Genomic DNA, 14,328 nt, shown 5'->3' on the forward strand with positions numbered 1-14,328 from the left:
TGAGCAATATTCTCAAAGTGAGAAATTATCTAATGAAAGAAATGGAGAACGTGCAAACTCAACACGAAGTTTATCAAGTGCAATAGTTTACATGATTGTTTTCTGCTAGCTCGAATAATACTTTGAATGTACAAAAAAAGGAGGAGAAATACAATGATCTAGCAAGGTACAACACGCATTACAGCATCAACAAGAAGAAATTACAGGAGATGGTTGTCTCAGTGGCTGGGAAGTTAAAGGGGTCCTTGTTTTGTCAAGTTTCATTGGCATGTGCTGGAAACCATGGCAATCCTGGTTGAAGGCACTGTTTTGAATCTGGAACAATAGGTCCTAGAAAGATGCGCCACAAATCAAGTATTATAGTAACCAGCATTGCAGCACCGAGAGCATCGACAGCCACTCTGGGTAATTCCCATGAATCACCCGGTTTCTCATCAATTCTGCACATATATTAATGAATTGCCTTCAGGAAAACCAATATAATGTTGTACATATATTAACGATTGTAAGTTATATTCCACACTACGGTATTCTTTTCACTACAGACAAATACAGGAAAATTTGCAGAGCATGCACAGTCATGGTTAAAGCAAGGAAATGCCTAATTCTTTCAATATAATCAGCAAGTGAAATTGTACAAGTACTAAAGAAGGAGAGCTCAAACAATTGAAAATGACTAGTGGTCGAATTCCTACCTCAGAAACATGGGGAAGCTTACAATGAAGTAGATGGCATAAAACAAGGACCCAACTTTGTACATAGATGCCCGATCCACAAATTCATAATAAGGGAACTGCACATATTCAACATAAAACATCATTGCCCACACATTTTAGGGGCTGCTTGGGGAATGAGATGAGATGAAAAATATGTGAATAGTATTGAAATGGTTTGAGTTATGATGTTTTATGGAGTTTTGGAAAAGGACATAGAACATGTTGAATAAAAATATTAAAGTTAAAATATTGTCAAAATATTATTTTTATTTTGGGATTTGAAATAGTTGAATTGTTTGTGTTTTGTTTGGAAGTTTGGAAGAGTTGTACTGATTAGGTAATGAATTAGATGAAAAAATTGAAAATTTGAAATTGAAAAGTGTATGTTTGAGTGGTGTTTGGATGTTGAGATGTGATGAGATGAGATGGGATGAGATGAAACCATCTCAACATCCAAACAACCCCTTAGACTTGTATGATGGTAATGAAAAGACTAACAAGAAAAGGTTGTCTTATGATGATTATCACATTCAGTAAGTTTGGATTCCTAATACACATAAGGCTGTGAAGATAAAGTTTGATGGTGAAGAATCAACAAGCTCTATACCAAGAAGCCTTGGTAATGCTGCACCATTCTAATTCATCTAGCCTTAAATCCAATCACAGGCCACAGTCTCATAACATACATTGGAAATGGCTACAGTCTCAAGGTATGCTATGAAATACGCAAGAATCAGAATCCATGCAGCCTCAGTAACCCTACGAACTTTCTCCGGCAAGTCAGCAACAGAATGCCGTAGTCGGCGAAGTGTTATGTTTGATGTAACATGATAAAATAGAAAGCAAACATGTGTGAGAAGGAAAGTTGTGTGTGGTACCTGCAAAGAAACAAAATAAGTGATTAAGCACAGTAACATGTAGTCTAATTACAGAGGACTTTTTGGCTTACATTGTTCATTTTCCACGATGGAAAGGTATAAGAAGCTCCCAAAACTGTGAAGAAATAGTGGGTCCAAAAGTAATTCCCAACATAGCTAAAGATTATAATCCAGAGACTCGCCTGCCATAACAATAAGTTTAAGGCCAATAATAAATATGATACAAGAAAAGACATAACTTGTTGAGAGGCATATCACCAACCCAATCAGATTGACTGATAATAATAAGCAGATGAGAGACAAGCACTATTCAAATGCCAAAGTAATCTTGTATAAACCAGGCCATGGTGTTTATGTATTGAGTCAATGCAGCTTCTAGTCGTATCAACATATCTATGTAGCAATGTCCTTTTTCATAGTATGCTCTAAATCTTACCAAAAAGCTTAAAAGTATCATTAACCGACAAAAACAGATATCAGTCTATCACTGAATTGTTGCATCATAACATCTCACTGAATTCATGCTGAAGATATTCAATTGACAAAGGCCCCAGAAAGCCAAATGAAAGTGAAACCATTTAAAGAAGAATTCCCTCGATAATCACATCAAAACTTGAAACCCCTACTTTTAGATATTCTGTTCAAATTATTCTATCAACTACCGGCTACCAGACATGAGAGACATGAGAAGGAACAGCTGAAACTTTTATCATGGAGTAATACAATTCTTATCATCAAAGTCATAGCCAATTAGTAGGAATGCATGCTAAGCATAGATTTAGCATTTATATATTCATATCTCAGATGCAATACAAGGTTACATATATGCAAAAAGACGGTGCAACAGCTAGGTCCATCTCAACTATACACAATATCTTGTATATATAAAAACAAGTCACACATTGTCCAGAAGATGCATGCCCCAGATACAACTTTAACTGGTCCATAAATTCATCATTATCATGATAAGTATTACCCAATAAAAAAGTACTTGCCTTGACCCAATAACGATCCTTCCAAGACATATGGCTATCAGCCTGCATAAGAATTCCCAATAAAAGGAAAATGAGCACAAAAACAATCTATAGGGACTAAGGTTTACCTCCATTAGCATTTGAACCACCAAATTATGTTTTTAAGCAATCAGTCAATCCCCCCCACCCCTCCCCCCAAAAAGCTTTTTGGCATCAGAGTGCGTAGTTGAATAGCGATTAATTATACAAAGTTATGAAATTCTCAGGTGGCAGTTAGCAAGATGAAAAGTTGAGGAAAAAATTCAAGAATGTACCTTTCCAACAAATAGCATTGGTATCAAGAACGAAGGAACTGCTGAAATCAATCCCAGAACTAGATACTCCAATTCTGTAAAGCTCTGTCAAGTATGAAAATGATACTTTTTATAGAAAGTTTGACAGATTATCTCAGAGGGAAAGAGAGAGACTGGAAACGGACAACAGTTTAAGATTTGATTAGCAATCCATTTCTTCTATTTTTAATCATATGCAAAATGCAAGTGAGCATAATATGTCCATATGCGTATAAAATTGAACAACATAAATGAATGAATTATTCAGCTACATTTGAAGTCAACGAGTCATAAAAACACCTATATAGCAGCTGGCATAGACTTAAAAAGGACCAAATGAATTCGCTTTTTTTCATTTTACTTAGTTTCGCACCAACCAAACAGAAAGGAACGACTAAAAGGTCCAAGATGAACCTCGTAGAGCTTGTAGGGGACGACGATCCCCAAGCAGAGAGTGAGCCAGAAGGGAGTGTAGCAGAGGAAGAAGAGCTCGCCCCATCGCTTGCTCGGGTCAGGAGCGAGCCACAAGCTCGAGCAATGGGAAGCAGCCGCTTCCGATTCCGATTTTGCACCTGCACCAATTGCCAAATGTCGGTACTTATGAGGCTGGGATTAGCATAAACTCAGGACTGTTAATTAAGAGAAAGCTAAGAAATTGAAGATGATGGTGGGGAAATTACCGCCCATTTTGGGTATTGGGATCTCAGATTGAGAGAAAAGTGTGGACTTCTTGACGACGTCGACGATGGAGTCTCAGAATGCGCCATTCGTGGCGTTATAAAGCTGCGAACCAGTGGGGCACTGTACTAACGGACAGAGTAGATCTATGTATGCGAAAGTAGGCTTCTATTGCTAAGCATTTTACCCAACTGCCATTGGTCGTCGCGCACACGTAGGCTGAGCTACGCTACGAAAATTTTGATGAGAAATGATATATACAATATATTTTACAATATATTTTATAACATATATATATATAATAAAATAGGGATATTTTGGTAAAATAATGTTAGTTTTACAAATTAGTTTACAAAAATATCCTTCATTTTAACACATTATTATGTAAAATATTGTGAAAAATAATATGTATTATCATTTTTTAATTTGTATAACTTTTTAAAATGAATAATGATATAAACACAATATATTTTTATAATATATTTCATAACAATGTTATAAGATAATATTATTTTTATAAGATGTTTTACAGCTCCCAGCTCCCGCTGTGAGCTACTGTTAGATATATTATTATTATTTTCTTTTGTTTTTTCTTATATGTATTTTTTAACACTTTTAAATATTTTTTTAAAAAATAAAAAAATCACAATATTATTAAAAAAATAATTTCTTAATCATTAAATAAAAAAAATAAAAAATTCACAACAGTAAATCCAAGCAGTAAGAATGAGTGGTAAGAATATCATTTTTCTTATCAATATTATTTATTATCTTATAGAATAATGATATTTTGATATTTTATTTATAACTGTTTTATTATTTAGTTATTTTTTTACTATTTGAATTTGGATTAAAAAATTTAGAACATGACCTTCTTGTAAAATTTAAAAGAAAATAAATTCAATTAACTAACGTAATCATGTAATTTAATTAAAAATAAATACAATTTTATAAAAATTGACCTTTTGCTCTAAGTCAATTTTTATAAAATTGAGTTTATTTTTAGTTAAACTATATGATTATATTGGTTGATTGAATTTATTTTCTTTTAAATTATATAAAAGATCTTGTTTTAATATTTTTAATTCAAATTTAAAAAGTAAATAATAATAATAATAATAATAATAATACTAGTAGTAGTAGCAGCAGCATTAGTAGTAGATGATACACTATATCATTAATTCATCCAGTAAGATCGATGCACGGCCTAGCTTTAAGGATAACTATTTTAAAACCTTTTTTTTTCCTTTTTTTTTTTATTTTATTATTATAATGAATAGGGTTAATTGTAAATCACTATAAGGATTTTCAACGTGTTTATAATTTCATATCACATTTTTTTCATTTTTTTTAGGTTAATATATGAAATTAAAAAAACTTTTGAGTTAAGTATTATCGCCAACCTCCTCTAATAACATTCTCATTGGCTTGGCTAAATGCATTTTTAAAATTTAGCCAATATCATACTTTTTTACATTTTTTTATTTTATTTAAATTCAATTTTCATATTAGATTAGTCATTCACTCTTTATATTTGGTGAATTAATTGTGGTTCTCTATATTTGACCAATCACTATGGCAGAAATTCAAATTGTTTTGGATATGCTCAATCCAATGTGAAGTTTTTTTTGGTACAAATTATCTAAATTTTAATCATCTTTCAATTTTAACCAAGTCAATAAAGATGCTCTTAACTATCGTGAATATTGATATCACGTGTCAGTCAATAAAAGACAAACACGTAGTCTCTCGTTAATTTTTTAAAGGAAGTATTTAATTGCGAGTTTTCTAAAACTTAAATATTAATTTTACAAAAATTAATTGCTGAAGTACTTTGAAATTGTAACGTCATTACAAATACTTCATCATTTCGGAGTATCCGATGCTTACGTGGGAGTCTGTGTCGGATGCGCTAACATGATCAACTCCATGTTGTCATTGGATTCTTGACAGTTCACTGTTGGTTTGCATGTAGCACACGTGTACAAGAGCCAACTGGCCATAGTCTTCAGTACTTCGCGAGTGCTGAGATAGGGAAGATATGCAAACTGTGGATAATTCTTCTACTAACTTTGTCACTTTCACAAATCTGCGTGCCATGCGTCATTCAGCCCATGCACTTCGCCAAAGCAAGCCCTTCGCATGCAAAAAAAATGCTTCAGAATTCCTATATATCGATGTTTACACAGAGTTTCACACTCAGAAGATATGGACAAGGGTAGGGAGGCTTTGGTGGTTTGCAGTGATAAGAGCATGGGAATTGGCATAACGATATGGGATATGGCGACGGGGGATCATCTCCTACACATACCCACCAGTGCTTCCCCTGCTCACGGGTTTCTGTGCTTGAGAAAGCAGTTCCTTGTAGCCTCTCAGATTCACAGAAATGGATCTATTGGTGGTGGAGCCATCTTTATCTGGGCATTGAATAAGGTAATGATCAGCACGGACTTCCATTTCAGTTTTATGAGTTTCCCTTGACAATCAGTATTATTATGGGTATTAAATCCCAACATGATCATTTTGCATGCATAGTATAATCAAGATGGATTTATGATCTGTTTTTAAGTAGTCAATACAAGGTCATTGGATTTCATGCTTTGATGAATCTTGACTCCATATAGGATGTTGCAGGTTAGTTTCAGGGCAATTGCAAATAGGAATTGATCCCTTAAATGTGTAACTTTAATCCTCTGCTTCTGTAGTCTGTACTTTGATTATGTAAATAGCTATATGCTTTCTGAGGTGCTTGAAGTTTTCTTCTTTACCTATCTTTTACTTATTTCAGTCATTGAATGTTCGAATAATTGCTGCAAACTTTGACTGTATTCTTTGATTGATCGGGCCTCAACGGATCATCATTGGTCAATTGGAAAATGTTCGTTCTTGCACTGAGATCTTGTATCAGTTAAAAATCCTTTCTCCTCCTTAGATGTTATCATTCACTCAATCTGATTATGAATTTTTTTTTAGGCTAATTTTGTCTCTGTTCGTTTATATCTAATAGTCTTATGATTCGTTTGGCTGCTCAAAAAATGTATGGAAAAGATAAGGAGAGAAAAAATTAGATCTATGCCTAGCACAATAATATGGCTTAGTTGAGCTTTGTTTTTCATTTTCAGTGAGAAAAATGATTATTGCACTGGGAAAATCATTGCTCAGTTGTAATTTGCTGGAGATCGTCTATGAATTTGAAGCTTTTCATTTAACTTCTGGCTGGACTTTACAATTTGCCTTTAAAACTCTGTTTATACTAGGAAGTTTCACTTGTTTCATTTAAATTTTCTAATCTTCAGCCTCAACCACCCCTTCGGAGTTACCCTGTGGAGGCCATTGGGCCACTTTCTTGCACAAATGATGGCATATATCTAGCGGGTGGGGCACTTTCTGGAAATGCTCATCTTTGGGAGGTTAGCAAGAACTCTATCAAATTGCATTATTTGTATTATATATATATATATATATCTATATATATATTTATATATATATTATATTAAACAGAAAATGTTCTCTCCTGGTATGGAGCAGCCAAAGCCTGTTCCATATGATAAATTCCTTTACATGGATTTTAAATTAGCAGCTGCATGGTGTGTCTAAAAATATATTTATGTGCCGTTAGTATCCATATTTCTTACTTCTTTTTCTTCAATTTTTGGTGCAATGAGCGTGTCAACTTGGTTGGGGGATGACAGTTTTACATTCTGGTGTGCTTGAGAAAAACCACAGATTGCTAGTGGAAGATTGCTCAAGACTTGGCATGCTCATCACAAATCTGTGAATTGCTTGCTATTTTCCAATGATGATTCTCTTCTTATTTCTGGGTCAGAGGATGGTATGATCTGTGTTTGGTCAGTAATTAGGTAAACGCCAATTCTTTTTCTATTGGTACTTAATTTCTGGAAGACAAAACATAAGAGATTTAAAGCCTTTCTAATGATGCATTGTTCCAATTAAATTGATGGAAGTTTGATAGACATGGAAGATTCCAGAAACTTGCCTCCTTTGTTACATTATTCATCAGAGCATCTATCCTCTATCACCAGTCTGCTGACAGCATCAGGCAGCTCAAGTTCACTTTTAGTATCAAGCTCCCTTGATGGTACATGCAAGGTGACCAAACTATATGCATCATTGTTCATTCTCCTAATATTTCATGTTGACATTGGAATTTCTTCTTACCACAATGTTTATTCTGTATCAAGTAGGTTTGGGACTTTGTCACCGGAAGGCTTATTCAAACTCAAGTTTATCCTCTAGGAGTAACTGCAAGTGTGCTTCACTCAGAAGAGGAGATTTTGTTCTGTGGGTGTGTAGACGGAAGAATTTTTGTCAACAAGCTTGATATTGGACTATTGGAGGACTCTTTCTTTGTTGCAGAAGACCAAGCAGTTGTGTTAAAAGGACACAAGTAATGTATGGTGCTTGAGTTTCCAGTTACTCATTGGAGACCTGAATCTCCTGTCACAGGAATAAACTGTTGAAAGACCTAGCTAGTGACTTTGAATCTCATTTTTATGAGTTAATTTGATTCCCAATAGTCTTATATGGGGACTGAATCATGATAAACTAGCTCCTCTTATCTTTAATAGGTTCTTTGGCTTTGAAACCCATTTGGAAACTTCACTGAAAGTGCAGATTGTAAACAAACATGCCCACTCGCTCGCGCACAGATGTAGAGATGCAAGCAATGAACATTGAGCATTAAATTTTCATCCTTTGTCAGTTTGGTTAATTATTTGGATAGATTTTGATCACATGTTCATGTAATAAAATCAGTTTTTCCTACCATCCATGCAGTGGAGCCATAACTGCATTGACCATCAGTGGATTGGGTCTGATATCCGCATCTGCAGACTGCACCATCTGCATATGGGATGTAGTCAACCGGATGATCATCCGGAGATTCAACCATCAAAAAGGTATGCATAAATGCTCTTCTTCACATTCAAAACGCACTTTATTCTTTGAACAAAAAAACCTACATTATTCAGAACCAAAAAATGAAAATCTTAAGCATGCTGAATAGTCCAAACTACAGAAATAAAAAAAAAAAAAATCAATTTTCTTTTGTTTCCTTTGTATTTCTTAGTAACCAGATAGCTAGAGTACTCACTCCGTTGCCCTACATCACCTGAGGGAGGTGAAACTTTTTCTTACATGTGAGTGACACTTACATATAAATGTCTATTTGCATATGCCCATATTTATATTTATACATTCAACATGCACTTATATTCAGAATCCATGTATTGATGTATACCACCTACATGCATAATTTAGCATACATATCTTTTGATATAACCACCAATTTTGCATGATCAAGTTTTTTTTTTTCATCCGTAAGCAGGGGCAGTAACTAATATGGTGGTGATTCCGCAATCCTCACTGCTTTCTGCATCAAACCATTTGGGAGTTTTGAACCAGTTTCATGTTTCTTTGCTTGACAAGTATCCTCAGCCAGCCAACTCATCCAAGGGAACAGCCACTCTCCTTTCCCTGCCTCGTTCCTTTAAGGGAACGCAAACTTCCTTCGATTCGCGAAGCACTCATTCATCAAACCAGCATATGTCAGACTTGGAGGTCTCTTCCTCTCTCATGAACAGCGTGCGATTGTTGACACATGCACAGACCATTAACATAACATATAGATCCGATTTACCATTGAATCACCAAATAACACAAAGTTTATACCCGAAGAAGACTAATGAGTCACATTTTGTAATAATATGATGTCCCATGACTTCTTGCTGTAGGAAAAGTGGGAAGAATAGGAAATATTTTATAGCAAATGTTATGTCTTATTAGTTTAATTTAGAGATGTTATGCTATATGGACGAGCAATTGTCAAGATCCTCTTTCTGTGTATTGGAATTTGAGCAGAAAGAACAAACACCGGCAGCCATGCAAATGAAGGTGGAAACATGCATAGAGAATCGGATGTGGGCCACAAGAATGACAAAGCACGTCATGGAGATGAATAAGCATTTGCAGTCACGTTTGCTTGACTTGATGCAGTGCAGATTATTATGGCCAACTGAAATTGACTCTACCACATCCAAAAAAACAAAGAAGCTGAAGGTTGAGAGTATACTACAAGGGGCAGAGGAACCACAATCTTCAACTTAATTTATCAATGGTTTTGCAATAGGTGACTTGAGTTTCTCTATTTTCTTTGATTGTATTTTTCTCCCTTGGCCTACAAAGAATAATAGGACTACACATACAAATGATGGCTCCGTTTGCCACCTCTCTTAGCTTTGTAACCATTGTATTTAATAAATTCACATCGTTTCTATTTGTTCTTGTTTCGAGACTCTCTCTTTTTCCTTCCTTTTTGTCTTTACATATGTTTTCTTTTATCTTCTCCTTTTGATGTTACTATAATGTTAGTCCTATAAGAGTAATGATGCATACAGTCGTGAAGTGCGCAAGTACTGTACAGTCATTTTAAAAAAAAGTTAGGATTCACTATTACAAAATTAGTTTACGAGTCTCGTATTTATTCACTTTTTTTAAAATGGTTGCACGGTGCTTTCCAGCTATCATTTCTTGTCCTATAATCCTGTTGGTAGAAGTCATTTTGAAACAAGCAAAACAGCTGGGGGAAAGAGGCCTTGAAAGCGAAGATGGAGGGATTAAGGTTGCATGATGGTCAGAGATAGAAACAGAAAGGGCAGGATTGTTAAAGCTTGGCAATGTGCAGGACATCAAACATCTTGTGAAGCCTGATGAAATAATTGAAGGACTTGAGTAAAAGTGAGTCCTGAGACATTGGAAAATCAAGATCCTTGCTTGAGTAAATAAAATCTTCCATGAGTATGGTTTAGACCAGAATTCAGCCTAGAAAAATGTGGTTGCATTGCTCATAGGATGAGAGGTTGCAGAAAAATTGTTCTTCAATACGTAAGATGATAACTTGGGGAATCCAAATCCACTGTCTCTTGCTTCTGACATCTTGAGTTCAACAGCCTGCGGAAGAAACATAATTTTAGCTTTTTTGCTCCACAAACGGGAAGAGATACAGACGGAAGACAAACTTCAGTAGAATGGGTTTTGTTGGATATAAAATAAAGAAAAATTTTAGACATAAGCCCAAATCCTGTATATCACTTAAAAATATATTATTTTATTTATTTATTTTTATATTTTATATTGAATTGAAATATAAAATATAAAGATAAAAAAATAAAATTACATATTTTTAAATAGTGTGTAAGGTGTGAAATTTCTGTAGAGTACAACTTTAAAATGAATTAGGGTGTTGTTGGATATAAAATGAATTAGGGTCTAGTTCATTGCTTGAGATTTTTTAAAAGCTACGAGAGATCACGAGAGATTGAAAAATAATTAAACATAATAAATTTTACCTTTAAACGTGGATTTTTATGCTGAAAATAATAAATATATATTTCTTTCTTTATTTATATTTTATATACTTTATTTTTCATTTAATTTAAGTACGAGCATAGTATCAACGTCCAAGCCATCATCTTGAATTGAGCTTTGCCTAGCTTTATTACTTCATATTCTTAATGGACTATTGAAAAGTTGAATTGGGCTTCAATCTGAGATTGCACGGCTTTGCCTTATTGGGCACATAGCCTAAAGCTTAAAATGTTTTGGCTTCACTATGTAGAGACGACCCAGCTTGTATCAACAGCAGTTGCGTCGTCGAGTCCACAAAAAAAGCCGCCTTTATAAACTTTATTTATTTTTTATCTTTTGTAAAGCAAGGTAACCAAGACCATATTTGAAGTTGCTTAGGCCGAGTAGACACTTTTTTTTTCCGTAACTATTTCATAATTCATGGGCCTTCCAAGGACTTTGAATTCAAAAAGTGAAATACTTTAATCACAAAATGATTATACAAAATAAACTCACAAATAGATATGGATTAATGTGGTTTGTCAAATTGTAAAGTTATTTTTATTCACATGAAATCACGTCAGTTTGTGAGATTACTTTTGTATAATTCTTTTGTGACGGTAACACTCTTCATTCAAAAAAGAAAAATACCTTTATTTATTTTTTATCCTTCATATTTTTTAAACAGTTATTTCACTTTATAATACCTTCTATAATTTTAGATTTATTATGGTAAATTTCTTTTATCTTTTATTTATTTATTTATTTCTTAAAAGTATGTCCATTTATGATAAGCCTTCCATTAATTTTTTCAATTTCGTATAATACCATGAATTAATTATAATCAAACAATCTAAGTGCTTGCACCACTTTTCCATTAGCAAATACCGATGGCTCATGCGGTGCCAGTGAGCATAAAAGAGAAAAGTAACGAATTATTAAAAAAATGAATTTCGAATAAAGTCACACAATTAGATATTTAAAAAATAAATTAAAATAATGATAATTTGATTATTTAAAAAAAAAGAAAAAAGAAAAAAGAAAGAAGAAGAAGAAGGGCCAGGGGTAGGGAGACCTCTCCTCGTAGCCAATGTGGATGGTCGGATTCGGCTTCAACGGTCCCGACTCCTAATAACGATGGATTTCGACCACACGAGGTGCTATGGCCCATTTTGGCCAGTGGAATAAATGGTACGTTTGTCGTTTAGTGTTATTGCTAGGAAGAGAGGTCAAGAATATAATTTAAATAAAGAGGAATGATATTTGCAATCGTAAGTGTGTAAGTGTCGTGCAGTCATTTTAAAAAAATATATATATATATAAAATCCATATGAAAATAAATTAATTTTTTAATTGTAGATCCCACTCTTTTTTAAAGCGACTGCACGGCGTTTGCGTATTCCACGACTGTACGTAGTATTACTCTTAAACAAAAAATTTTCACAATCTCTTTAACACTCTGCACTTTATATTTTTTTTTAATTTTAATTATTATTTTTCTTTTATAAAATATTTATTATATAAATAATGAATAAAAAATTAAAAATAATTTAAAAAGAATAAACTCAAAAAAAATTAAAAATTTTAAAAATTAAAAAAAATATAGAATATGAAGTGTGGTGGAAATTGTATAGCAAAACTCAATAAATATTATTAGGCTCTCTCATTGAAGAAGAGTATGATAAACACGTGTCTCGTATAAGTCTTTTATATATATAAAAAAAAAAACCTTACCTTAAAAAAAATGTAAAAAATTTATTCATCTAATGTTTATAGCTAGAATTATTCTTATAATATATAGTGTGAATATAATTTCAGTTATTTTGTCGTCCCAAATGTACCGCTCGGTTTAATTATTCGGTGATTTTTTTTTTTGTTTTTATCAAATAATGATAGAAGTAATTTTAAGTATATTGATGTAATTTTTTATTTTTTTAAAATATTTAAACATATTAAAAAAAATGAATAGAAAAGTAAAATATAATAAAATTATTTTTACAACTAACAATAACACTAAGCGACAGAGTAGCACCACTTTTTATTTTTTTAAAAACTCGTACAGACACTAGATAATTTACGTACTAATTTACTTTTTAATCAATCATATTAAATGAAAAAATATATATTAATATATAATCGTTTACAGTTAAATTTTTCTGCATATGTGACACGAATCTCGTACAGACACTAGACAAGGAGGCCCCACGAATGAGAATGATGTTAATCAAACAAATTGGATTAATTAAGGGGATTTCACTGTTTGGGATTACCAAAAAAAACTAGGGAGAAGTGAGATGATGTTGGACAAAAGTCGATGTGACAATCAAATTAGTGGGGAGATCACACAGCATTGATTCCATTGAATATCAATACTTTTCCTAATTTTGCTTTTCATCCCTTCTTTATTCATTATCTTACTAATCAAACCCCCCAAAATAGGGGACCATTCGTCCAATGTTTTGACAAATAATCACGTGGGCGTGCGAGAGGAATACAGAGGACAGTAACTGAATAGTTATTTTATTTTAAGTCGATGGGTATAATATGTCATATATATTATTTAAATAATAAAATTTAATTTATAAGATTCAAATTTTAAAATTTATTTTATATATCAAATTATACCATATAAATACTTTATTAAACGTGTTCTACATACCAACTTAATAATATAATTTTTTTACAATTCTTTGTATGATTATGTTTTAAATTAGAAATGTTTTTATAGAATAAAGTTACTTTTATAAGTTATTTTATAAAATAAAGTTATGAAAATGTTCATTTTCTTAAAGATGAGATAAGATATTTTTATAGACTTAAAAAAAATATATGCTAATGATATATATATATATATATATAATTTTTTTATAATTATCTTCTAATAAGTAATTATATAAAAATAAAATTATTTTTAATGAGACGAATTACATTTTATTTTTTTAAAAAAAGTTATAGAATAATTCTAAAAAAATATAAATTTATGTTTCTCAATTTTAATATGCTATCGTGTGTAATGATTGTTTAATTGAAAGGTTTCATACAAGTCAAAGACAATTTTGTATAGAGAAAAGCTTCAAATCGGACGGGTGACTTTGTTTGTTTTACACCTCACCAATGAAATTAAGACACGTAATACAGAGCATTAGGCTAATTATAAGTATGAGTCCAGTGGAACTTCTTTTCAACACATCGTCTTCTCTCCCACAAATATCTCTCTTCTCAACTCTAAAAATCTTCATCTTCTTAAGAGACACCATCGTTCACCCCATCATCTTCTTTCTCACAAATCTCCCTCTTCTCAGGAGACACCATCGTCTCAACCCAGTGGTTTCAATTCATCAAAAGCTTAGTCTCTCTCCATCGTTCTATGCATCATCTCAACACT

The 14,328-nt window shown here is 32.7% G+C and overlaps 2 protein-coding genes across 4 annotated transcripts; one reads left to right on the plus strand and one right to left on the minus strand.

Annotated features, from left to right (window-relative positions):
• Window positions 1-46: 46 nt before the first annotated feature.
• Window positions 47-3,678, minus strand: LOC108993469 (cycloeucalenol cycloisomerase-like). Its single transcript, XM_018968430.2, has 8 exons — window positions 3,581-3,678; window positions 3,315-3,472; window positions 2,883-2,966; window positions 2,590-2,631; window positions 1,666-1,776; window positions 1,403-1,594; window positions 696-793; window positions 47-440 (listed from the first exon to the last, which is right to left on the minus strand). Exons 1-8 carry the CDS (start codon window positions 3,585-3,587, stop codon window positions 254-256), a joined length of 879 nt encoding a protein of 292 aa, XP_018823975.1. The 5' UTR covers window positions 3,588-3,678; the 3' UTR covers window positions 47-253.
• Window positions 3,679-5,636: 1,958 nt separating this feature from the next.
• LOC108993342 (protein ROOT INITIATION DEFECTIVE 3-like) lies at window positions 5,637-9,889 on the plus strand. Of its 3 annotated transcripts, none has more exons than XM_018968257.2 (8): window positions 5,640-6,011; window positions 6,875-6,988; window positions 7,305-7,438; window positions 7,544-7,688; window positions 7,784-7,986; window positions 8,376-8,497; window positions 8,926-9,158; window positions 9,459-9,889. In XM_018968257.2, exons 1-8 carry the CDS (start codon window positions 5,721-5,723, stop codon window positions 9,702-9,704), a joined length of 1,488 nt encoding a protein of 495 aa, XP_018823802.1. In that variant the 5' UTR covers window positions 5,640-5,720; the 3' UTR covers window positions 9,705-9,889. The 3 variants fall into 3 exon arrangements, 2 of the variants coding, with proteins under 2 accessions (XP_018823802.1, XP_018823881.1); XM_018968336.2 differs by having other exon boundaries at window positions 7,784-7,884; XR_004798404.1 differs by lacking the exon at window positions 9,459-9,889 and having other exon boundaries at window positions 5,637-6,011; window positions 7,244-7,688; window positions 7,784-8,497; window positions 8,926-9,367.
• Window positions 9,890-14,328: the final 4,439 nt, after the last annotated feature.

Source organism: Juglans regia, chromosome 2, assembly GCF_001411555.2.
Source record: "Juglans regia cultivar Chandler chromosome 2, Walnut 2.0, whole genome shotgun sequence".
Taxonomy (NCBI): Eukaryota; Viridiplantae; Streptophyta; class Magnoliopsida; order Fagales; family Juglandaceae; genus Juglans; species Juglans regia.